This window comes from Malus sylvestris, chromosome 9 (assembly GCF_916048215.2).
Source record: "Malus sylvestris chromosome 9, drMalSylv7.2, whole genome shotgun sequence".
NCBI lineage: Eukaryota > Viridiplantae > Streptophyta > Magnoliopsida > Rosales > Rosaceae > Malus > Malus sylvestris.
The window spans coordinates 9,518,208-9,541,754 of record NC_062268.1 but is presented as its reverse complement, the minus strand read 5'-3'; the positions used below and the strand labels follow the sequence as shown (position 1 = coordinate 9,541,754).

The window sequence follows — 23,547 nt, the reverse complement described above, 5'->3', positions numbered from 1 at the left end:
GTTAAATAAATAGGGAGATGATGAGAATGACGAAACAAGGCAGGCAGATCCGCAGAGTAGGGAGGGAGGAAAGCAAAATGGAGATTGTGTTGTGATGTCCATGGCCTGTAGGCCGTGGGTTTATGTAACGTAATGTAATGGAGGAAGGAAACTGACATAAGAAGTGTACTTTTGACTTGGCTAGTGATATCATCAGATATGCTGCAGAATGATTTATGAGAGAGAGAGAGAGAGAGAGAGAGAGGGAGAGAGATTATGTTGACCTGGCCCCACACACAAAACAAACGAGGAGAGCTTTCTTTTCTAGTCTAGTCTAGTTTAGTTTTGTTCAGGTTCTAGTTGCTTGCTCTTGTAATATTTGCAGGCTTGCCTTTCTGTTTCTGGTTCTTTCGGCATTGTTTTTTCTTCTAAAACACATTTCTGTTTAATCATATATGTTACTTCTGTTAATTTATTCAATACGATGGTAAATAAATAAATAAAATATGTAAAAAGTTAAAAGGCTGCGTTAAAACCAGCATATTTAAGGGCAATGTTTGACATCTCGTCCCTATTATCGCGTTAAAACCAGCGTAATAAAGGGCAATGTTTGATATCCCGTCTCTATTATCGCTTGTATAAAAATATCTAAATCATTTTTGGGCACGGTATAGTCTCTCATGCGCCGAATTCTTATGAGCATTAAGGATTAATTTTCTCTCAGGAATCCCGAGATGATACGAATGGGATTTTCCCTTTCAATTAACAAACAGAACTGTACAGGTTTACAAGAACGAGACCGGAGACATAACTATGCTTCAGCCATTCCCTTTTTCACAAGCATGTCGTAAACCCTATCGACTTTGCTTGGTTGAACCTTGAACAGGCGATGGGCATCCGCTTGCTTCTTAACATTGCCATTCACAATCTCTGTGGAGATGGTCTGCAGCATGTTCAGGTAATGTGAAGGTAGGATTCTGATTTCACTGCAAAGTCTTTGTTCCTGCATGTATTACGCCACATTGATCGTATCATAAAGAACAATTCACGTATAAAGGATAAATACAAAATCACGTTGAGTCTGGCATTCTTACAGTTTCGGACAGTAAATCAGCCCCGACTAGCCCAGTGATATCCCAATAATCCACGGAGCTTGAAATAGCTTGCGTGGTTAAGTATGTGTCCTTGCTGACAGGATGCAGAACGGTGGATCCCTTAAAAGATCCCCGAGGGCTGATCAGCAAACCTTTACCAGCCTGAGAGCTTTCCTTAGTCCTTAGGGCACTTTCTTCCGCTTCCTTCTTCCTCTTCTCTTCAAGGTATCTACTGGCCTCAGAAGCTGTCCTACAGCCAGCAGTTCGAGCTTCCTGCATAGTTAATGCCGATAATTTGAGCATACGCCATGCAACATGATCACTTATTATTATATGCCCTAGAGAACGAACAAAATGAGCAAGTGGCCAAACTGGAGGGTTGGGACCTTTTTTTGGGTGTGGTGATGGGAAAGTATAACTGAGTTTGAATGGCTGATTATGGGGTAATTTAAGCTAGTCGTATTAACCGTGGGAAGCCATGGTATCTTTTACTTAGAATCATGTAAAAGCATGTGACAAACATAATGTAGTCTTGTTCCCGTTATTTACTCAACGAGAGCAACCCACTGTATAGAGGGAAATAAAGTAATAGGAAAAAGAAGCGAGGTGTGAGGCATGCATCAGACCTGAAGATCCAGTATTCTTTTGACAATCTGTTGTTCCTCAATGATATTCTTAAGCAATTCCTTGTGCTCTTCACTTGAGTGGAACCGCATGAAAACTTTGAAGCGCTTGTATATTTCTCTTTCTTCGGGTGCGAGGCCCTTCTCAAAAGGGTCGGGGTAAAGCAGATTTCTTTCAAGTATGAAATTCTTCCTACGTTTCCTCTCATCAAGCCTGCCAAATTCCCACATATTATTTGTGCATATCAAGGGTAAAAAAAAAAAAAAAAAAAGAAAATCAGACAGCAAGGCTAACTCGTTTTAGTGATGAGATAACAGTATTACTTGTATGAAAGTTTTTGTGACATTTGCTGCCTAGCATTTGCAATAATTATGACAACGAAATAAAGTTCTGTATAAATTTTCTGAACGTAAAGAAAATAATCACTTCATTTTGTTAAAACTTTAAACTGTTCCCCTCCTCATAATTGCTTTGAATTTGAAAATAGACCCATCAGCCTTAATCTATCATAGTAGCCATATAAATACCGGTTTGCGTAGACATGCAAAACTCGTAGTTTCAATTCACGGTCAGCATTAGTGTCAGTATCCTTGAATTCCATATCTGCCAGAATCTGCTCAGCATCATTGTCATATTCAATTTCAAACTCTTGCCTCTTGAAATTATAGCCACTTAGTTCTGTCATAGAAGGTCCCTCTTCCACTAAACTCCTTAGTTTTTTTTATCCAACGCTTCGGTCAACCTGAGTTTCTGCTGATAACATAACATAAAATTGAGCTTTAAACCAACTACATGATAAATACATAAGTATATAAATATATATCATGTACAACATGAATATTTAAGTGACAACAAATAATCTGTGTGGAAAAAACTTCTGGGCAATAAAGTTTACAGAGATACATTACCAATGCTTAAAGAAAGTCACTGAAATTCTAAAGACATGTAAAAGTAGATATGCGTACGTTAACATATGCAATAATCGTGAAACAGAAAGTAACCATAAAATCATACCTTCCACTTTACTGACTTTAGTCTCGTCCTTAATCTGCTTTTTATTGTATGCCTTCTTTACAGCACCTGGGACCAACCCTTTGGCAACATCTGATGCAAAACAGAAGATCAGACATTTCCAGTCATGTGTAATCACATATGACAAAAATGAGATTGCTCAAGAGCTAAAAACTGCCTCAAGAATGTTAGTTGGTGTACCAGCAGTTGAGTGGGACGATGATTTGGAAGTTGGATTCTTCTTTGATTCTTCACATCTGATCAAGAAAATTAAGAAACAAAATTAGACAAGAAGATACGGAACAAGCGCTTGATACTAACGTAGATACAGAATATAATAAAAAATAACCATACTTGATTCCTGCAGAAAAGGGACACTTCTTTCAATGTAATCTCCACAAGCATGGGAACTTCTGCAGATAAAGAAGAAAAAGATGAGACAGACATTCTAATTAATTCAAAGGATTATCACTATCTATGACAAACAGATGAAACAGAGCATTGGAAAACAATTCGTGGATCCTTTGAATATAAATTGCTTATTATAAGATCACTTAAGCTACTGAATGGTTTGATCTTAAACTATTGAGGCATCTTAAATCATAAATCATACACCAAAGCATAACCGCTTTCAGGCCTCACCTAATATGGACTCAATGTGAACTAACCTTTCTTGATTTCATCAGACCCCTTAGCCAAAGCAAGAAGCTCCTCTCTGCTCTTTCCCATAACATGAGACATGTCCTAAGGGGATATCATGAAAACTATTGTAAGAATTTTTGCTTTTTATATAATTTATGTGTGTATCACGTGTGGCGTGTGGACATGCATTAATTAGAACACTAGTCTTACTCGGAGAGGAAAGTATGGAGAGTTCATATATATAGCTTTATAATGATCAATACATTGTTGTCTGGTTTTCGTTCCAACATGTTCAGAAACTTCAGTCCAATTCCCAAATCCATACATTTCAATACCCTAAACAGCATGATCAAAGAAAAAGTGATAGTAGACAAAATTTATTAGTTTCACAGGGGAAAAATAAATTAAGTTTATCATAATAACTACAACAACAACAACAACAAAGCCTTTTCCCACTAAGTGGGGTCGGCTATATGAATCCTAGAACGCCATTGCGCTCGGTTTTGTGTCATGTCCTCCGTTAGATCCAAGTACTCTAAGTCTTTTCTTAGAGTCTCTTCCAAAGTTTTCCTAGGTCTTCCTCTACCCCTTCGGCCCTGAACCTCTGTCCCGTAGTCACATCTTCGAACCGGAGCGTCATTCGGCCTTCTTTGCACATGTCCAAATCACCGGAGCCGATTTTCTCTCATCTTTCCTACAATTTCGGCTACTCCTACTTTACCTCGGATATCCTCATTCCCAATCTTATCCTTTCTCGTGTGCCCACACATCCCACGAAGCATCCTCATCTCCGCTACACCCATTTTGTGTACGTGTTGATGCTTCACCGCCCAACATTCTGTGCCATACAACATCGCTGGCCTTATTGCCGTCCTATAAAATTTTCCCTTGAGCTTCAGTGGCCTACGACGGTCACACAACACGCCGGATGCATTCTAACACTTCATCCATCCAACTCGTATTCTATGGTTGAGATCTCCATCTAATTCTCCGTTCTCTTGCAAGATAGATCCTAGGTAGCGAAAACGGTCGCTTTTTGTGATCTTCGCTAGATTGCTCCGGTCATTAGTGTGGATAAGTATATAAATGGATAGAGATAGGAAAGCAAACACAAGATGTACGTGGTTCACCCATATTGGCTACGTCCACGGAATAGAAGAGTTCTCATTAATTGTGAAGGGTTTACACAAGTACATAGGTTCAAGCTCTCCTTTAGTGAGTACAAGTGAATGATTTAGTACAAATGACATTAAGAAATATTGTGGGAGAATGATCTCGTAATCACGAAACTTCTAAGTATCGGAGTGTGGAGTCGTCTTGACTTGCCTTATCTGTCTCATAGGTAGATGTGGCATTTTCTCTGGAAGTACTCTTCCTCCATCCAGGGGTGGTATCTTTAACTGGTGGAGATGCACAAGGTAATGTATCAATTTCACTTGAAGCTTACTTGTAGTTTCAGGCTTGGTCAAGCGCGATACAAACCATGTAGTAGGAGTCCCCCAAGTCGCCGAGCTAGGGGGTCTGCTGAAAGAGGTGACAGACAAGGTAAGCAATCAGAGCTCCGACTGATTGTTCACCTTCTCCCCATCTTGCAGCAGCATGAAGGATAAAGAGAAGAAAAATGAGAAGAGATGATATGAGATACTTTTGCTTTTGAAGAAGTAACTTTCCACAGGCTTATTCTTGAACTGAGCTGGAGGGTTTTCTGGTTTCCTCCAGAGTATAAGGCCGACTGAAGAATTTGAGGGTCAAAACAAGTCCATCAAATCTAGAGTACGTTCCACCCTGCTGATATGGGATACTTTTGCTTTTGACAGAGTAATGGATGTATCGGCACGTGTGCTGTTACGCTTGTCTCCACATGCTTCCTTGTATCCTTCGCACTTGCCCTATCTGTTCCTCAAGCAGATGCAGAATCTTCCCTGGAAACATAAGATGTTGAAGATGAGTACTCGAGAGCAATGCCAGGTAAGTAATCAGGTAAGGGGTTCCAGGCAGTCAGTTCTTGGCTGGAAGCTTGATTCCAAGTGCTGACTGATTGCTCTCTTTCTCCTTGTCTTGCAGGTAAAAACAAGGCCAAAGGAAAAGACAGGGAAAAAGCATGATATGGGATACTCTTGCTTTTAACCCTGATGATATGAGATATTCTTGCTCTAGTATAGCTTGTTTGCAGAGGTATTATCGGGGGGAAAGAAAGCTGAATATTTCGAAAGGCTTCGTTGGGAGTGCCCTCTTAGATATGATGAAGGGTTGAGCATTTTTGCAGGTCTGCCTGTCCGTTGGGGATGGAGGTTGACATATATAGGAGTCTCCCTAACAAGTAGTAATGCTATTCCTTTACCCTGCTTGGTCATAGCACGGTAGTGGGAGCTGTCAGTTTCACATGTTTTAACTCTGTCAGAGCACTTTGAAAAAGTGGTCTGTGGTATCTGGCTCTCGAGATTCGGAGAACGATGCCTCTTCGATTTTTGAGAAAGCAATCATGCTGGGGGTCTGGCTCTTGAGATTCGGAGAGCAGTGTCTCTTCGATTTTTGAGGAAGTAATCATGTTGGGAGTCTGGCTCTCGAGATTCGGAGGGCGGTGCCTCTTCGATTTTGGAGCAAGCAATCTTGTTGGGAGTGTTGTCTCGAATGTGAGTAAAGGTTGGGCATGTTTGCTAGTCTACCTTGCCACGAAGCACAAAGGTTGATACACAGGGACTTTCCAATTATCCAGCAATCGTACTGTTCCTTTACCCTCTCTTCGATTTTGAGAAAGTAGTCATGTTGGGAGTCTGGCTCTTGAGATTCGGAGGACGGTGCCTCTTCGATTTTGGAGCAAGCAATCTTGTTGGGAGTGTTTTCTCGAATGTGAGTAAAGGTTGGGCATGTTTGCTAGTCTACCTTGCCACGAAGCACAGAGGTTGACACACAGGGAGTTTCCAATTATCCAGCAGTGGTACTGTTCCTTTACCCTTGTGGGTAATAATATGGTAGCTAGACCTTCAAAAATTTATGTGTCTAAACTTTGTTAGTGTTGTTTCTTTGCTATTCTTTTACCTTTCTTGGTCAGAGCGATGTAGTGGGAGCTGCAAGCTTCACGTGCTCAACTTTGGCAGAGAACTTTGGCAAAGTTATCTGTGGTACCCATGAGCTATTGTTGCGTGTGGGAAGTGGGTGATTGAACAGTAAGATTCATGTGCTTTCTACTTCACCAGAAGTCTTCGACAGAATGCCCATAATTTCTGCAAAGCTGAGTGTGCGTGTGACAGGTGCTGACAAGGCTAGAAAAGTAGGTGCCTCTTCGATTTCTGAGATCGGCCCTCGTGGTCTCTGAGCAGCCCAGCTTTTGAGAAAGCGAGCGCCTCTTCGATTGATTCGAAGAACGATGCCTCATCGATTTTTGAGAAAGCAGTCACGCTGGGGGTCTGGCTCTCGAAGATTCGGGGAGCAGTGTCTCTTCAATTTTTTAGAAAGTAATCATGTTGGGAGTCTGGCTCTCGAGATTCGGAGGGCGGTGCCTCTTCGATTTTGGAGCAAGCAATCTTGTTGGGAGTGTTTTCTCGAATGTGAGTAAAGGTTGGGCATGTTTGCTAGTCTACCTTGCCACGAAGCACAGAGGTTGACACACAGGGACTTTCCAATTATCCAGCAATGGTACTGTTCCTTTACCCTCTCTTCGATTTTTAAGAAAGTAGTCATGTTGGGATTCTGGCTCTCGAGATTCGGAGGACGGTGCCTCTTCGATTTTGGAGCAAGCAATCTTATTGGGAGTGTTTTCTCGAATGTGAGTAAAGGTTGGGCATGTTTGCTAGTCTACCTTGCCACGAAGCACAGAGGTTGACACACAGGGACTGTCCAATTATCCAGCAGTGGTACTGTTCCTTTACCCTTGTGGGTAATAATATGGTAGCTAGACCTTCAAAATTTATGGGTCTAAACTTTGTTAGTGCTGTTTCTTTGCTATTCTTTTACCCTTCTTGGTCAGAGCGATGTAGTGGGAGCTGCAAGCTTCACGTGCTCAACTTTGGCAGAGAACTTTGGCAAAGTTTTCTGTGGTACCCATGAGCTATTGTTGCGTGTGGGAAGTGGGTGATTGAACAGTAAGATTCATGTGTTTTCTACTTCCCCAGAAGTCTTCGACAGAATGCCCATAATTTCCGCAAAGCTGAGTGTGCGTGTGACAGGTGCTGACAAGGCTGGAAAAGTAGGTGCCTCTTCGATTTCTGAGATCGGCCCTCGTGGTCTCTGGGGAGCCCAGCTTTTGAGAAAGCGAGCGCCTCTTCAATTTCTGAGACCAGCCTTCGTGGTCTTTGAGCAGCCCAACTTTTGAGAAAGCAAACGCCTCTTAGATTTCTGAGATCAACCCTCGTGATCTCTAAGCAGCCCAGCTTTTGAGAAAGCAAACGCCTCTTCGATTTCTGAGCAGGCGCCTCTTCGATTTCTGAAGCTCCGTCGAGTGCAGATTTTTATAAGGGCTGGCATTAAGTTCCAAAGCACACTTGAATCTCCACCAGTAGAAGCTTCATTCTTGCACTTCTAAGATCTTGATTTGTCCGACCTCTTCTCTCTTCAACACCTTTGAAAATGTCTGGCCCCTCCGACCGTCGTTTTGACTTGAACCTTGTTGAAGAGGCAGCCCCGCCTTCTCCAGACAACATATGGCGCCCATCCTTCGTCTCCCCTACTGGTCCTCTTACCGTTGGGGATTCCGTGATGAAGAATGATATGACCGCTGCGGTGGTGGCCAGGAACCTTCTCACTCCCAAAGATAACAGACTACTTTCCAAACGGTCTGATGAGTTAGCTGTTAAGGATTCGCTGGCTCTCAGTGTTCAGTGTGCAGGTTCTGTGTCTAATATGGCCCAACGCCTATTTGCTCGAACCCGCCAAGTTGAATCATTGGCGGCTGAAGTGATGAGTCTCAAACAGGAGATTAGAGGGCTCAAGCATGAGAATAAACAGTTGCACCGGCTCGCACATGACTATGCTACAAACATGAAGAGGAAGCTTGACCAGATGAAGGAAACTGATGGTCAGGTTTTACTTGATCATCAGAGATTTGTAGGTTTGTTCCAAAGGCATTTATTGCCTTCGTCTTCTGGGGCTGTACCGCGTAATGAAGCTCCAAATGATCAACCTCTGATGCCTCCTCCTTCTAGGGTTCTGTCCAGTACTGAGGCTCCAAATGATCCCCCTCCGGTGCCTTCTCTTTCTGGGGCTCTACCGACTGCTGAGACTTCTCCTAAGCAACCTTTGTGAAAGCTCCCTCTTGTGTGTTTATTTTGACTCATGTATATGTACATATTTGTAGCTTATCGGGGATATCAATAAATAAGCTTTCCTTCATTTCAACGTATTGTGTTAAATACACCAAAGCCTTCTTCGCTAAGTTCTTTGAATTTTCTTTTGTTGAAGCTTGTATGTTGGAGCTTTCTGAGTGGAGCATGTAGGTTGGGGTAGTGTTCCCTTAATTTTCCGAGTGAGGAAAACTTCTCGGTTGGAGACTTGGAAAATCCAAGTCACTGAGTGGGATCGGCTATATGAATCTTAGAACGCCATTGTGCTCGATCCTGTGTCATGTCCTTCGTTAGATCCAAGTACTCTAAGTCTTTTCTTAGAGTCTCTTCCAAAGTTTTCCTAGGTCTTCCTCTACCCCTTCGGCCCTGAACCTCTGTCCCATCGTCGCATCTTCTAATCGGAGCGTCAGTAGGCCTTCTTTGCACATGTCCAAACCACCGTAACCGATTTTCTCTCATCTTTCCTTCAATTTCGGCTACTCCTACTTTACCCCGGATATCCTCATTCCTAATCTTATCCTTTCTTGTGTGCCCACACATCCAACGAAGCATCCTCATCTCCGCTACACCCATTTTGTGTACGTGTTGATGTTTCACCGCCCAACATTCTGTGCCATACAGCATCGCCGGCCTTATTGCCGTCCTATAAAATTTTCCCTTGAGCTTCAGTGGCATCCGGCGGTCACATAACACGCCGGATGCACTCTTCCACTTCATCCATCCAGCTTGTATTCTATGGTTGAGATCTCCATCTAATTCTCCGTTCTTTTGCAAGATAGATCCTAGGTAACGAAAACGGTCGCTCTTTGGTATTTCTTGATCTCCGATCCTCACCCCTAACTCGTTTTGGCCTCCATTTGCACTGAACTTGCACTCCATATATTCTGTCTTTGATCGGCTTAGGCGAAGACCTTTAGATTCCAACACTTCTCTCCAAAGGTTAAGCTTTGCATTTACCCCTTCCTGAGTTTCATCTATCAACACTATATCGTCTGCGAAAAGCATACACCAAGGAATATCATCTTGAATATGTCTTGTTAACTCATCCATTACCAACGCAAAAAGGTAAGGACTTAAGGATGAGCCTTGATGTAATCCTACAGTTATGGGAAAGCTTTCGGTTTGTCCTTCATGAGTTCTTACGGCAGTCTTTGCTCCTTCATACATATCCTTTATAGCTTGGATATATGCTACTCGTACTCCTTTCTTCTCTAAAATCCTCCAAAGAATGTCTCTTGGGACCCTATCATACGCTTTTTCCAAATCTATAAAGACCATGTGTAAATCCTTTTTCCCATCTTTATATCTTTCCATCAATCTTCGTAAGAGATAGATTGCCTCCATGGTTGAGCGCCCTGGCATGAACCCGAATTGGTTGTCCGAAACCCGTGTCTCTTGCCTCAATCTATGCTCAATGACTCTCTCCCAGAGCTTCATTGTATGACTCATTAGCTTAATACCCCTATAGTTCATGCAATTTTGTACGTCGCCCTTATTCTTGTAGATAGGCACCAAAGTGCTCGTTCGCCACTCATTTGGCGAACGAGCACTTTGGTGCCTATCTACAAGAATAAGGGCGACGTACAAAATTGCATGAACTATAGGGGTATTAAGCTAATGAGTCATACAATGAAGCTCTGGGAGAGAGTCATTGAGCATAGATTGAGGCAAGAGACACGGGTTTCGGACAACCAATTCGGGTTCATGCCAGGGCGCTCAACCAATTCGGGTTTATCATAATAACTGAAAGAAGAAATCAGTTTATTCAATACCTCGAGCAGTAGCATCTCTTCATCTACATTCCAGTCTGGACAAATAAGTGGAAAAGCCAAATTGTCCTGTTTAAAAACCAAAAAGTCCGCAAATGCATGCTTAATTAATAGTCCATGCTTTATTGAAAGCATCTCCTATATAGTCAAATGAAATAACAAGCTCGAAAAATTACTACATACAGATTTCAGGTGAATCTAAATGGGGCTGTTGCTTGCATTCTAAGGAAAACATTCTTATTTGCAGGCAGTATATAGAGCCTCAATTCGGGTCAGAAAACCGAATCAATCTTTTCCCTTTTAATGCATTTTACTCTAAGGTCATCCCAGTCTCGCCTTTTTTTCCATTTCCGGATTCTAAATTCCGCTCTAGCTATACTCAAAGCTTAAAAATTCAAAATTTCTTCAAGCAATTTCAACTAGCCTAAGATATCAGAAAGAAAGCAACTTTGAAAATGTACAGGGGGACTGACCATAACCCTGTAAGAGTGATTGCATTTGTGAGGTGTAAGCTCAGCTCCAACAGAGAAGCACTCAATGCAAAGGTCAAAATCTGGACACACCACACACTTTATCCAAATTTTCCCAGAAATATCCTTGTTGCAGTAATTGCAAAGGTAGAAAGCACCTTTGGGTTCGCTGATTTCTTGGGCCACAGGTTTCTGAGCTGTGCTGCTGTTCTCCGCCACCTCCGCCCCCGAAGCCGTTCTCTTTCTTTTTCCCCTACTGCAAATTATCCAACAAATAAACAACTTTCTGTGAGACATAATTGGGAAATTTGAATTGCTTAATTATCTGATAAAGCCTGAAAATTTGCAGCGAATTGGTGAAAATTGCACTGACATCTGATTGTGATTGTCGACGGCGGCCTGAGAGACCGCGCGGGACCGACCCATCGGTTCAATTTCACCACCGAACCGAATGCAAAACCCTAGAAAATGAAAAACCCTAATTTTTCAGCAGGTGAAGATTTGGGAAATTTCGGTTAGGGCCAGTTGATGTTCTGGATGAAACGGGTACGGGTCTCATCCCCTCACCGGCGATGTGCGCGCGCCACGTCATCGTCCACTAATCTGATGGTTGAGAAAAGTAATACGTAGAGCATATATCGTCCGTTGGATTTAGTTCAGGACACGAGGCGTTTAACTAGAGCGTCTCACAGAATAAAAGATGGGGGAACATTCCTTCCATTAAAACCTCGTCGTTTTTAGAGATGCAGTTCCCGCTAACAGTCTTTCCCTCTGCATCTCCTCTCAGCCGCAGCATCGCCGCCGCCGTCGCCGACTCCGACTCTCACTCATTAGCATCGTCTCTGCCCCGTAATTAGTCCTCATTGCTTGTTAGTAATCGTTGAAAAGTTCACAATTTTTCACTCCAAGTGGCTGCCCTTTACTTTGAGCTATTTGTTTACGTTTGCCGCCTTTATTTTTAGTTTTGAATTTATTGCTTTTATTATTTTTATATACGTATTATGTTGCTGTAATAATTATTTTTTCTTGATATTTATGAAGTTAATTAGATGAGAAATGTTTTTCCATATCATGTGTTCAGAAATGGTGGGATTATCCATAGGAGAAAGAAAATCATTTTATAGAGGGTGGCATTGCTCAGGACATTCGTTCTGATGGCCGAAAAAGACTGACGCCTCGGCCCATCAATGTCAAAACTGGAGTCATTTCCCAGGTTAATATCTGTCATATGTTTCACTAAAAATAATGGATTTTATTTTTTGGTGTGACATGAAATTTTACGTATTTCGTTATAATTTCCGTTCTTTGTGGCCGTTGCCCAGCCAAATGGCTCGGCAAGGGTCAGGATGGGTGCTACAGATGTCATTGCCAGTGTGAAGGTATAACTGCGGTCTTGATCTTAAGCGCATACTTACTCTTACATGCTATTGGAATGTCCTTGATCAAATTTAGGTAATTTGTTAGTCTAATTATTTGAGCTGCCCCTGTTGTTCATACTATCATATTTGCTGGTAATGTTGACCGAGTGCAGGCTGAACTTGGAAGGCCAACTGCACTGCAACCCGACAAAGGAAAGGTCTTTATAAATGTTGATTGCAGTCCAACTGCAGCACCAATGTTTGAGGTTAACACTTTTATTATCTGCTTCCTTCTCATGTTCTACTTTGTGAATTGAGGTTATATAGACATCTTGCTTTCTTCACGATCCTGTAGACGGTTTACTACTCTGTTTTTGTTGAATTCACGCTCTGATAAAATACGAAGGCACTATATCTCAGTTTATTGTTCGTTGTTCATTAGAGAATCTGAACTTCTCCTTTTGGTACGAATAGCTGGTCCACTGCAGAGAATGAATATCTATTTTGCTTTTGTAGGACCAATGCATTTATACTTATTGTAAAGCTGTTGTTTTTTTACTTCTGCAGGGTAGAGGGGGTGAGGAGCTGTCAGCAGAACTCTCGGTGGCTCTTCGATGTTGCCTCTTGGGTGGTGAAAGTGGATCTGGTCTGTTTTCTCTTTTGGCAATGGATTCTCATCCAATTGCGCAGTTGAAAATATAGGTGCCTTTGTTTGTCTCAGGTGCTGGAATTGATCTCTCCTCTCTGGTAGTTGTGGAAGGAAAGATCTGTTGGGATCTTTACATTGACGGCCTTGTTGTCAGTTCAGATGGGAATCTTCTAGATGCCCTAGGTGCTGCTATAAAGGTACTTGATTTTCTTTATACATTACTTATATAATGTCATTGAACATAAATAAATTATAAAGTAAAAATAATTCTATCCTGATATTTCCTAGTTTGAGCTTAGTGCTCTTGCAAACCAGTCTTTATAACGATTTGTATCTTGTGATGGCAGCAGGTATATTTGACAACTCAGAGTCTCTAAAGTGTTTTCATAATTTCTTTGTCGATCTTAATTTTTACACATTAAATTTAGTGTGGCTAGCAAGGAACAAGTGTTAAAGTGCACTTAATTGTTGTTTCCAATAAAGTGAAAAAACGAAAGGAAAAAGAACTGATGTTCCCAAAGGCTGCTTTGAGCGATACAGGCATCCCAAGAGTAAATGTTGCAGCTGGTGCATCAGGCGATGAGCAACCAGAGGTTGATGTAAGTGACGAGGAATTTCTGCGGTTTGACACATCTAAGGTCCCTGTCATAGTTACATTAACAAAGGTGACAAAATTTAACCATCCCTTCTGTCCTTGGCAAATTGCAAATGCTTTTTAGCCCTGTACTGAGTCATGTGCATATATTTTTCAGGTAGGTAAGCACTATATTGTGGATGCCACTTCAGAAGAGGAATCACAAATGAGCTCGGCTGTTTCTATTTCCGTCAATAGGCAGGGGCACATCTGCGGGTTGACCAAACGGGGTGGTGCAGGCCTAGATCCAAGAATCATTCTTGACATGGTATCGGTGGCAAAAACAGTAAGCGAGCAGCTGATAAAACACATTGGATTCCCAGATAGCTGCTGCTGAAGCTGGTGAAGATGAATAATGACGCAGTGAGAATCTCTGATTATATCTAAATAGGTGGTTCGAGCAGGTCCTAGCTAGATGGAAATTGTAATTCCGATACTTTTAACACACAGCTGACGAAAACATTTGATTTGTTGTACGCATATTTGGCACCGTTTAACCAAGATTAGTATCATTACGCTGTTAAAGAGTTATTATTTTGGTGTCTTTTGCATTCTAGGTCTCTATTGTATGATATGATCTCTCTCCATAGTTGGTATTTGCAAACGCTCGACTTGCAGTTACACAAGTGCCGTGCCACCTGGAGCAGAAACCCGAGAATCGGGTCTAATCGGAAGAGTTTGAGCCGGATTTTTGGAGCAACAAAACAAGAAGGAATGGCCTGAACTTAATTGCCATTCCTTATTTCCTCCAGTACCAGGACATAATGATTGAGATTGGAAGTGATGAAATTCAATTGACTTTACAACGTAAGGATGTGACAAACATAACTCAAGGGCACGATCCGCATTCTTTCGCACATACTGCCCGACAATAAGGGCAGAAAGTGTGTTAAAAGTTACCACAGTAGGGTGCTATCCAGTCTTCGCCATCAAGTTTCTGAACTTCAAAGACGAACTCAGAAGGCCCTTATCACGGTGCCCTGCAATAAGTGTATGGTAGGACACCACACTAGGGCTACAACCCATGCACTCCATCTCCTCGAGCACCTTAACAGCGTTCTCCAATTTTCCCAATTTACAGGAAGCAGCCATCACCCTATTAAGAGTGTAAACATTTGGCGAAATCCTACAACCCCGCATTTCTCTATACAACGCCAAAGCAACATCAGCTCTACGCAAATCAAGGTCCAGCCCCTTGGGTAAAGGGATCGTTCTGTGGGGTATATGAATTGGATTCCGATTCCTTTTCCCCAATTTCCCAGAAATTGTGGGGTTTGTAACGGTGGGTTCTTTCGGAATCGAATTGAGCAAACTCGAAAACTGACGAATTGCGAATTTGTTCATCGAATTGGGTTTTCTGGAGTTAAATTCTTGGATTGATTCGAGAGTTCAAATCAACTTCTGACCGACTAACCTTGATGGAGGGGCAGAGGATGAAGAAAATGGCGGGCAATGAGTTCTGACTCTCTGATTCACTGCGGCAATTACAATCGTCGAGCAACAAGCGAGCACCGTCGTGCATTGAATCCCATGTCGAGCAAAAGCAACGGGAAATGTATGGCATTCGCCGGAGAAATGATAAATAGGATTATTAACAGAGAAATGTTATTGCCCTCTAAAATTTCAAATTTTCTTCTTTGGTGGTATCCACATGTTTTTTGTATGGCATTTGAATGATAATAAAGAATCTAATTCTAATTACGGATTATACATGTGTTTACTAAAATTTAGAGGAATCAAAAGTGTGTGGGGCCCACACAAAAAATGGAATCCAATTTCAAGCAATCGGAATGATTTTTTCCCCTTATGCCCTCACTTACTTTCATTATTTCCAAGATTATCCTTAACCCTAGACTCACATTATGCACAACTCCATACATATGTCGAAGAGAAGAAACTATAACTTCAACGAGAAAATTTAGATATTAAAGTAAATACTTAAATTTATAAAAAAAAAATTAAAAAAAAATCATTTTACTGTGTCTATGAAATAAAAAAGCAATTTAATTTTTTCTTAATATTATATACTATATCAAATTTTATTAAAAAAAAAGTATATAAAATATTTGATTTGGGACAAGGGCATTTTAGTAATCATACTGGTTTATATTCCGATTTTGCTGAATTAGTAAATAGCTTTATGAAACTTTATTCCAATTCCAGATAGTTTTAGTAAACAACTTCAACAGGAATCTGATTCTGATTCCGCCTCATTTCATTTCATCCTCAATCCAATTCTTCCTCAATCCAATTCTTCCTCAATTCAATTCATCTCAATTTGATTACGGATTAGTAAACACGTCCTAAAGAGGAAAGCTTGACCCTTAAGATTGAGGAGTACTTCCTTAAAATGTTTTGTTACCGATTTACGAAACTTCATGCATATTGTAAATAACATTATAAAGGTCATATCTACAATAATAATAATAATAATAATAAAATATGAAATTTTTATAGTGTGATTTATAATATAAACAGTTTCCATCAAATGTGCGAAGTTTCGTAAATCAGTAACAAATTATGCTGAGAAGAAACCCCTCCTTAATCTCATCTATTGAGGAGCTAATTAAGTTAATTTCTTACCTAAATAAAAATAATAATCAAATGGCACAACCAAACTCGAGGAAAAGAATTTGAGGAAGCTAAGCAACTTTTTCCATTGGACTCTCCTTCTGCAATGGGGATGGAGATGTGGGTTATTTCTAAGTTTGTTAAGGACACGTTTGCTCTCTTGTATTCAAATTCCAGTTTCATCTCTATATATAATGCCAAGCCTAAAGTGAATAGTGTTTTTGGGGTCACAAGCTTCACAAAAAATAAGTGGACAAAAATACCCCCAAAATAAAAAAGTTCAAAATCAACCCAAAATAATGCATCAAATGTGGTAGTGATGTTTTCGTCATTTTAACAGTGTTTTTTTAATAATTAAATTTTTTTGTACAATTTTTTTTTCTTTCAAATAATTAGTACCTCACAATAGGCTAATAATAATGTGATTCAATCAGTTGTTCATTAAATATTATTTTCTCTATTTTTAAATACGTTCAAAACATTTTAATAGGTTGTAATGCCAGTTATAAAAAAGATCTTTTGCACGCGGATAATAATGTGATTAAATTAGTTGTCAAATGATATATATATTTTTTTGAACAAACGATATTATTTACACTAAGGGGGAAGGGGGCTGGGTTTAGTATCACAATGAGCTAGCAATAATGTGAATCAATAAGTTATTTATTAAATATTATTTTCTCTATTCTTTATAATTAGTACCTCACAATAGGCTAGCAATAATGTGATTCAATCAGTTGTTCATTAAATATTATTTTCTCTATTTTTAAACACGTTCAAAACATCTTAAGAGGCTGTAATGCCGTTTATAAAAAAGGTCTTTCGCACGCAGATAATAATGTGATTAAATTAGTTGTCAAATGATTTTTTTTTTAACAAACGATATTATCTACACTAAGGGAGAGGGGGTGGGCTTAGCCTCACAATGAGCTAGCAATAATGTGATTCAATCAGTTGTTTATTTGTTTTTTTTTTTGAGCAAACAATATTATCTACACTAAAGGGGATGGGGTGGACTTAGCCTCACAATGGGCTAGCAATAATGTGATTCAATCAGTTGTTTATTAAATATTATTTTCTCTATTCTTAATATAAATTTAATAGAGACCGATTTTATTATGTGGATTCAACTGCTTTAATTGATTTATGAGGGGTTTGTTCTAGCATGATCTAAGATTATTCATATACTTCATATATTTGACTTTTCTTTTGTCAATTTACACATATAAATACATTTAAAACGTGTAAGTCACGCGCAACATGCCATGATTCAAAAAATGCCTTCTGCATGCGCGTGAGCGCGTGCATGAAGACTAGTGAATCATAAACTAAACACAATAGTTTGGTTGTAGTTGGACGTGCGTGGGTGCTTGGTGAATCAATAAACTTCATGGATATGGGTTACCCAACAGTCAACATGCATATAATATAAGTTAGGAATGAAGATTGTCGTATCAGTTGGCTATACCAAAAGATTTTTTGGCATTCGGAGGATTATTCTTCCATAGAAATCTCAAAAGATGAGAAGGTTGAACTAATCAAATTTAAACAAGTTTGAAAAATCAACTATTTATATATATGAGGATCCTGATTGATGTGTTACGTTGATTTGAAGAACGGTCTTGAAGTTATGGAGTGAGACATTTAATTAAAATTAACAGAAAACTGTAATAATTGAAAAAAGGGTTGTCTAAATGGTGGGGTACTCATTGACACATGACCTAAAATAGAGGAAAAATCATACAGTTTACTTTTTAAGTCTTTAAGGAACAAGAGTGGCAAGTTCCAAGTTGGAATAATGCAATTTTCATCTTAAAAGGTTGTAATGCCGATTATAAAAAAGATCTTTCGCACGCGGATAATAATGTGATTAAATTATTTGTCAAATGAATTTTTTTTTGAACAAATGATATTATCTACATTAAGGGAGATGGGGTGGGCTTAGCCTTACAATGGGCCAGCAATAATGTGATTCAATCAGTTGTTTAAATTTTTTTTTTTAACAAACAATATTATCTACACTAAGGGGGAGGGGTGGGCTTAACTTCATAATGAGCTAGCAATAATGTGATTCAATCAGTTGTTTATTAAATATTATTTTCTCTAGGTATATGATACATGATCAACAAGCCCTTGTTTACAAGGCATAGAAAAGAACTTTTTATGGACTTAACCCATCTGTAAACAATCATTTTGAACTCAGAAGTCTAAGTAAATTGTGGCGCAAGTAATCAACTTATCTAAAGACTAAAAAGACAATCTGTTAAACAAAGATAATAGTGGCATGCTCAGATCTTCCTTAGTTTTGATTGTGAGCTTGAAAGCCTACCAAAGGCCCCATAAAAGCACATTTCAAATTAATTCCAAACTCATGATGCAGAAAAACAAGTAGCAAACCTTGGCTGACAGGCAAGACAAAGGGAGTAATGCGAGGGACATTCTAGCCCGAACAGCAAGCACTCTCTTATTCTCTCTCTCGCTTTCTCTATCCTTGAAGCTGTGCAAGGCCATACCATTGATAAACCCTCACCCTCTGCAACACCACCACAATCCTCACCCACTCCCTCAATCCCATCGCACCCAAACACCCCCAATCGTGAATGACCAAAGACCCATGTCATTTTCCAATCTATCCATTGGATTTGGAATGTAGAGAGGGCAAGAAGAACATTTGATCTTTCAGGGCTTACACCTTTTCAATGGCATGTGTCAGCCAAAAAATAAAGCCCTAACCCAGCTGAAGCACAACGAGCACACACGCAATGGCACGATCGTAATTCAGTCAACATCAAAGCACATTTTCATAAACAGGATGAATAATGCCATTTTGGAAAACTACTTTAGATTAAAGTAAAATAATAGAGTGGCAGTGATCGAAGTTTATTTTTTGTACATTTGTTGATGCACAAAACCGGAGGTCTTGGAACAACGTAAATCCGACCGTGAATCTGCAAGAAAGTAAAGAACACAAGATGTATAGTGGTTCACCCCAATGTTTGGGCTACGTCTACACTGATATTGTATTTATCTGTTTGTGAGAGGATTGTGAGGGTCAGAGCTTTGTATGTGAGGATGAGCTTCTGAGGGTGAGAGAGCCCTTTCGATTGTGATGGTGAGGAGACCCTTTTATAGACTAAGGGCTCCTCCCCTTTTTACATATTTACCCATTCATTTATTACATAATTACATTTGAGTCATTCGAGTATTTATACGAGATCTAAATAAGGATGCCCTAAGTATGGTACAAACAACATTGTTAATTTTATGAGTGAAGAAAGATTTTCAAAGTAGTAAGGGCCATATATGTTATCAAGAAAAAAAGGGCCATCTATCAACCCGTGACATATGCATAAACCATTTGGATCTCTTTAACCAAACAGGCGATCTGTATTGAACAAAATTTGTCAAAAAGTTAATTTTGATTTCCCCAAAAAAAAAAATGTAAATTAAGAAAGACTAAAAATCCAAGCAAGTTAAAAAAAAAAAAAAAAATCCTCGGCGGTATGAGGGAAATTGTATTGGTAATGAAAAAAAAAAGTTACATCTAGTTAGGGGGAATATAAACCTTACCCCTCATAATACAAAGAAAAGGAGAAAAAGAACATGAAAAAGAACGAGGAACATAAACCTTACCCCCTTCAGAAATGAAAACACAAAAGATACAAGTAAAAGAGGATGAGACATGAAACCTAACCCCTTTAAAGCTAACCCAAAAAGGTCTAAACCAAGCAAGTTAAACAAACTTATTCTAACCCACTTATTGTAAGATACCAGCATGAACTAGACCACACATAATAGTACAACAGACACTACCAACAACTGCAACATGAATTACAATAAGGACTAAGTCATTTGCCCCTCCTCCCTCTTTTGGCTATTGACTACCTCCTCCTCTTGCTAAATGTCTCTACAAACCATTCATGCTTCTTGTCTGCAAAAGCGTTCCCGGCAATGAATCCAACAATTAGACCACAAAAAACTCAAGGAAGAACCATGTACCAATCAAACTTAAATGCAATTTCAGGGTCTTCATCTTCTTCAAAAACTGAAGTGTTGAGCTCTCCAAATCCTTGCATTTCTTTGACAGAGGTCAATGCAAAGGATATATTTGTTTCAACCCATTTTTAGGCAGGTTTTATGTCTCAAGACATGTTATTTTTTATGAAACTAATTTTCCTTACAAAATCTTAGTTTCAAAATCCTCACAATCTTTTACTTCTGTATCTGTCACACCACCATCTGTTGCACCACTAATACAAATCAAAATGTTATTGTTTCTCATGTCACTCCTGCATCTCATGCATCTTTCCCATACACTCAACCCACGAGAACTCCAGAGTCTTTTTCTGAACCAACCAATGCCTCAGAGTTTTTGGATTCACCAATGCGAGCCTTAGAGTTATCTCATTCTCCTTCCCTTATCCTAGACCCTATACCTAGTGCCTCAGAGTCTTTGAGTTCATCACATAATACTATCTCCAGTTCTTCAGCACCTACACAGTCTTCAGTCCTTGTGGATCCTGATTTTCAACCAAAAAATATTACAGTTGTTCTTCCAGTACCATCTGTGAATTTACATCCAATGCAGATAAGATCCAAAAGTGGCATTATCAAGAAGAAAGCTTTTGTAGCTTATGTTTCAACTTCTGAGAATTCAGTTGGAGAACCTTTATCAATTCAAAGCTGCTAATAAGGTTGCAAAATGGAAGGCAGCTATGCAAGATGAAATTGATGTTTTGCATACTCAACACACTGGGGATTTGGTTCCTCTTCCACCTAATAAGAACTTGGTTGGTTGTAAGTGGGTTTATAGGATCAAGAAGCATCCAGATGGCTCTATAGCAAAGTATAAAGCTAGGCTTGGTTCAAAGGGTACAGTCAAGAGGAAGGAATTGATTACAGTGAAACATTTAGTCCAGTTGTAAAGCCAACTATTGTTAGACTTATCTTAGCCCTTGCATCTCAATTCAATTGGTCTTTAAGGCAAATTGATGTTAAAAATGCCTTCTTGCATGGCGATTTGATTGAGGAAGTCTATATGTATGGCCTTCTTGCATGGCGATTTGATTTATTAGTTCTCACCATCCTTCTCACTTTGTTTGCAAACTTAATAAGTCTTTGTATGGCCTTAAACATGCTCCAAAAGTCTAGAATGAAAACTTTACCAGTTTTCTACCAGGTTTAGGGTTTCAGGCCTCACTTGCAGATACATCTTTGTTTGTCAAACACATCTCTCTTGGCATTGTAGTTCTGTTGCTCTATGTTGATGATATTATTCTTACTGGGAGTAGCTTTTCTGATATTACTGAAGTCATTTTGGAATTGACCAAAGCATTTGACATGAAGGATTTGGGCCAGTTAAACTATTTTATGGGAATGCAGATTTCATATCATTCTAATGGCTTATTTATTTCTCAGCAAAAGTATATCAGAGATTTGTTAGCTAAAGTGGACATGAGCAACTCCAAACCCTGTGCTACACCTTGCCTTCCATATCACAGCCTGTTAAAGGAGATGGAGAACCATATCACATTCCATATCAATATAGGAGCATAGTTGGTACCTTGCAATATTTGACCTTCACAATACCTGATATTGCATTTACAGTCAATCTGAAAACTATCTGGAAAACCTGATATTGCATTTACAGTCAATTTGGAAAACTTGATATTGCAATGTTGTAGCTGTTAAGATAATTCTTAGGTATCTGAGTGGTACACTTCACTGTGGTATTCATTTTCAACCTGGAAAACTATCTCCGCAAGCTTATAGTGATGCAGATTGGGCAAGAGATCCCAATGATCGAAGGTCTACATCTGGTTACATTGTTTATCTTGGCTCTAGTTCTATCTCTTGGGCTTCCAAGAAGCAACATACAGTCTCTTGATCCTCTACTGAGACTGAATATCTAGCTTAAGCTATAGCAGCTACATAATTGTCATGGATCAAACAACTACTATGTGATCTTCATGTGCCTCTTTATGCTCATCCATTGATGTTTTGTGATAATATCAGTGCAATAGCTTTGTCATCCAATCCAGTGTTACATTCTAGAGTTAAACATACTGAAATAGATTATTATTTTGTTCGAAAGGGTGATTCGAGGTGATTTGGTTGTGCAGCATGTGTCCTCTAAAGAACAATTTGCTGAAATACTCACCAAAGGCTTGTCTATTTCATTGTTTCAAGAACACTGTTCCAATCTCATGCTCGATTCTAACAAGCATGAGATTGAGGGGGGATGTAAGGATGACAAAGATCGAGCTTCAAGCAAGGATCAAGATGCTGCCATGTGTCAGTAGATTAGGCAATGTAGCTGTTAAGTTAGTTGTGTTTGTTGTGAAATAGGTTGCTTAGGGAATAAGCAATGTAACTAGTATAAAAGGAAAGATTACTCTTGTATTCTTAGTAGTGAAGAAATATGTCAAAGAATTATCTCATTTCTTGCTCTCTCTCTCTAAACTTCTCTTTACTTCTTCGATCATACTGTCACCATTGATGACCTTGGAGCTTAGTTAACTGCATTTCTACACATCCTACTACTTTCAGGCCAATATTTGTATTTGTATTAAATTAATGTGAATTTTTATCGTGAATTATTTCTATAGTAAAATTTAGAATATAAAAAGAAAATAACGTAAAAAAATAATAATTGAATTTGACATATTTGGTATAGAGAAAAACTTTAAAAGATATCAAAGTGTTACATAGGATGTCAAATTTAAATTTTATGTTTAGAATTTGACATCACCTTTAGATATGCTTGTTGGATTATGTGGCCAAGTGGCCATATACTTTAGAATAAACAAACCAAAAGGGACAACATTATGATGTTTCTTCCTTGTTTTGGGGAAAAGAAAAGCACTTTGTCTAAAGTTTTCTTGGTCCATGGGAAGTCACGGGGTGACTTGAATGAATGACTATGTTATGATAAGGAAGTTGCTGCCCTTTAGTTTTTTAAGTGAGCAGAAAATTGGTGAGCCGAAGAGAAGAGAGGGAGAGAAAGAAGGTACTGCTGCAGTACCATTTTGAGAGAAGGAGTTGTTGTTCCTTTCATTGGATAGTTCTCACTCCATCAAAGTGTTATTGTTGTAATAGCTTTGAGCTTTGTATAGAGAAGAAATTAATCACGATATTTCTTTCTCTATTTGTTTCTTTGGTGTGTGAGAGCTATTGGGTGTATTGGGCTTTTGGGTTGTGAGATTGCCAACACTTTGTAAACTCCCATTTGGTTGATAGTGGATTATTGGGTGAGCTCCTACTGCTCCGAGGACGTACTCCAGCTACACTGACTGTGGAGGAACCTCGTTAAAATCTTTGTGTCTTTTATATTTTGTTCTTGCATTTTCATTTGATAAATTTCCTGTGGGTTAGCTTGAGTTGGTTCCACAAGTTTTGGTGCTATCCTAGCACAACAATGCTCCAATACGTTGTTCTGTAGGTGGAGACTTGTAGTCGTGTTTCACT

At 39.3% G+C, this 23,547-nt stretch overlaps 1 protein-coding gene and 2 pseudogenes across 1 annotated transcript in view; 1 reads left to right on the top strand and 2 right to left on the bottom strand.

Moving 5' to 3' along the window:
* Positions 1-688: 688 nt before the first annotated feature.
* LOC126634480 (transcriptional adapter ADA2-like) lies at positions 689-11,420 on the bottom strand (annotated as a pseudogene).
* Positions 11,421-11,951: 531 nt separating this feature from the next.
* On the top strand, positions 11,952-14,040 carry LOC126634478 (uncharacterized; annotated as a pseudogene).
* A 237-nt stretch (positions 14,041-14,277) lies between these two features.
* The window catches only part of LOC126634479 (pentatricopeptide repeat-containing protein At4g26680, mitochondrial-like), a 39,121-nt gene continuing 29,851 nt past the window's right edge, over positions 14,278-23,547 (bottom strand). The window contains exon 2 of the mRNA XM_050305009.1: positions 14,278-14,923. Within this exon, the coding sequence (XP_050160966.1) occupies positions 14,422-14,853 (432 nt within the window). The 5' untranslated portion in view covers positions 14,854-14,923 and the 3' untranslated portion in view covers positions 14,278-14,421. The remainder of the gene's footprint in view (positions 14,924-23,547) is intronic.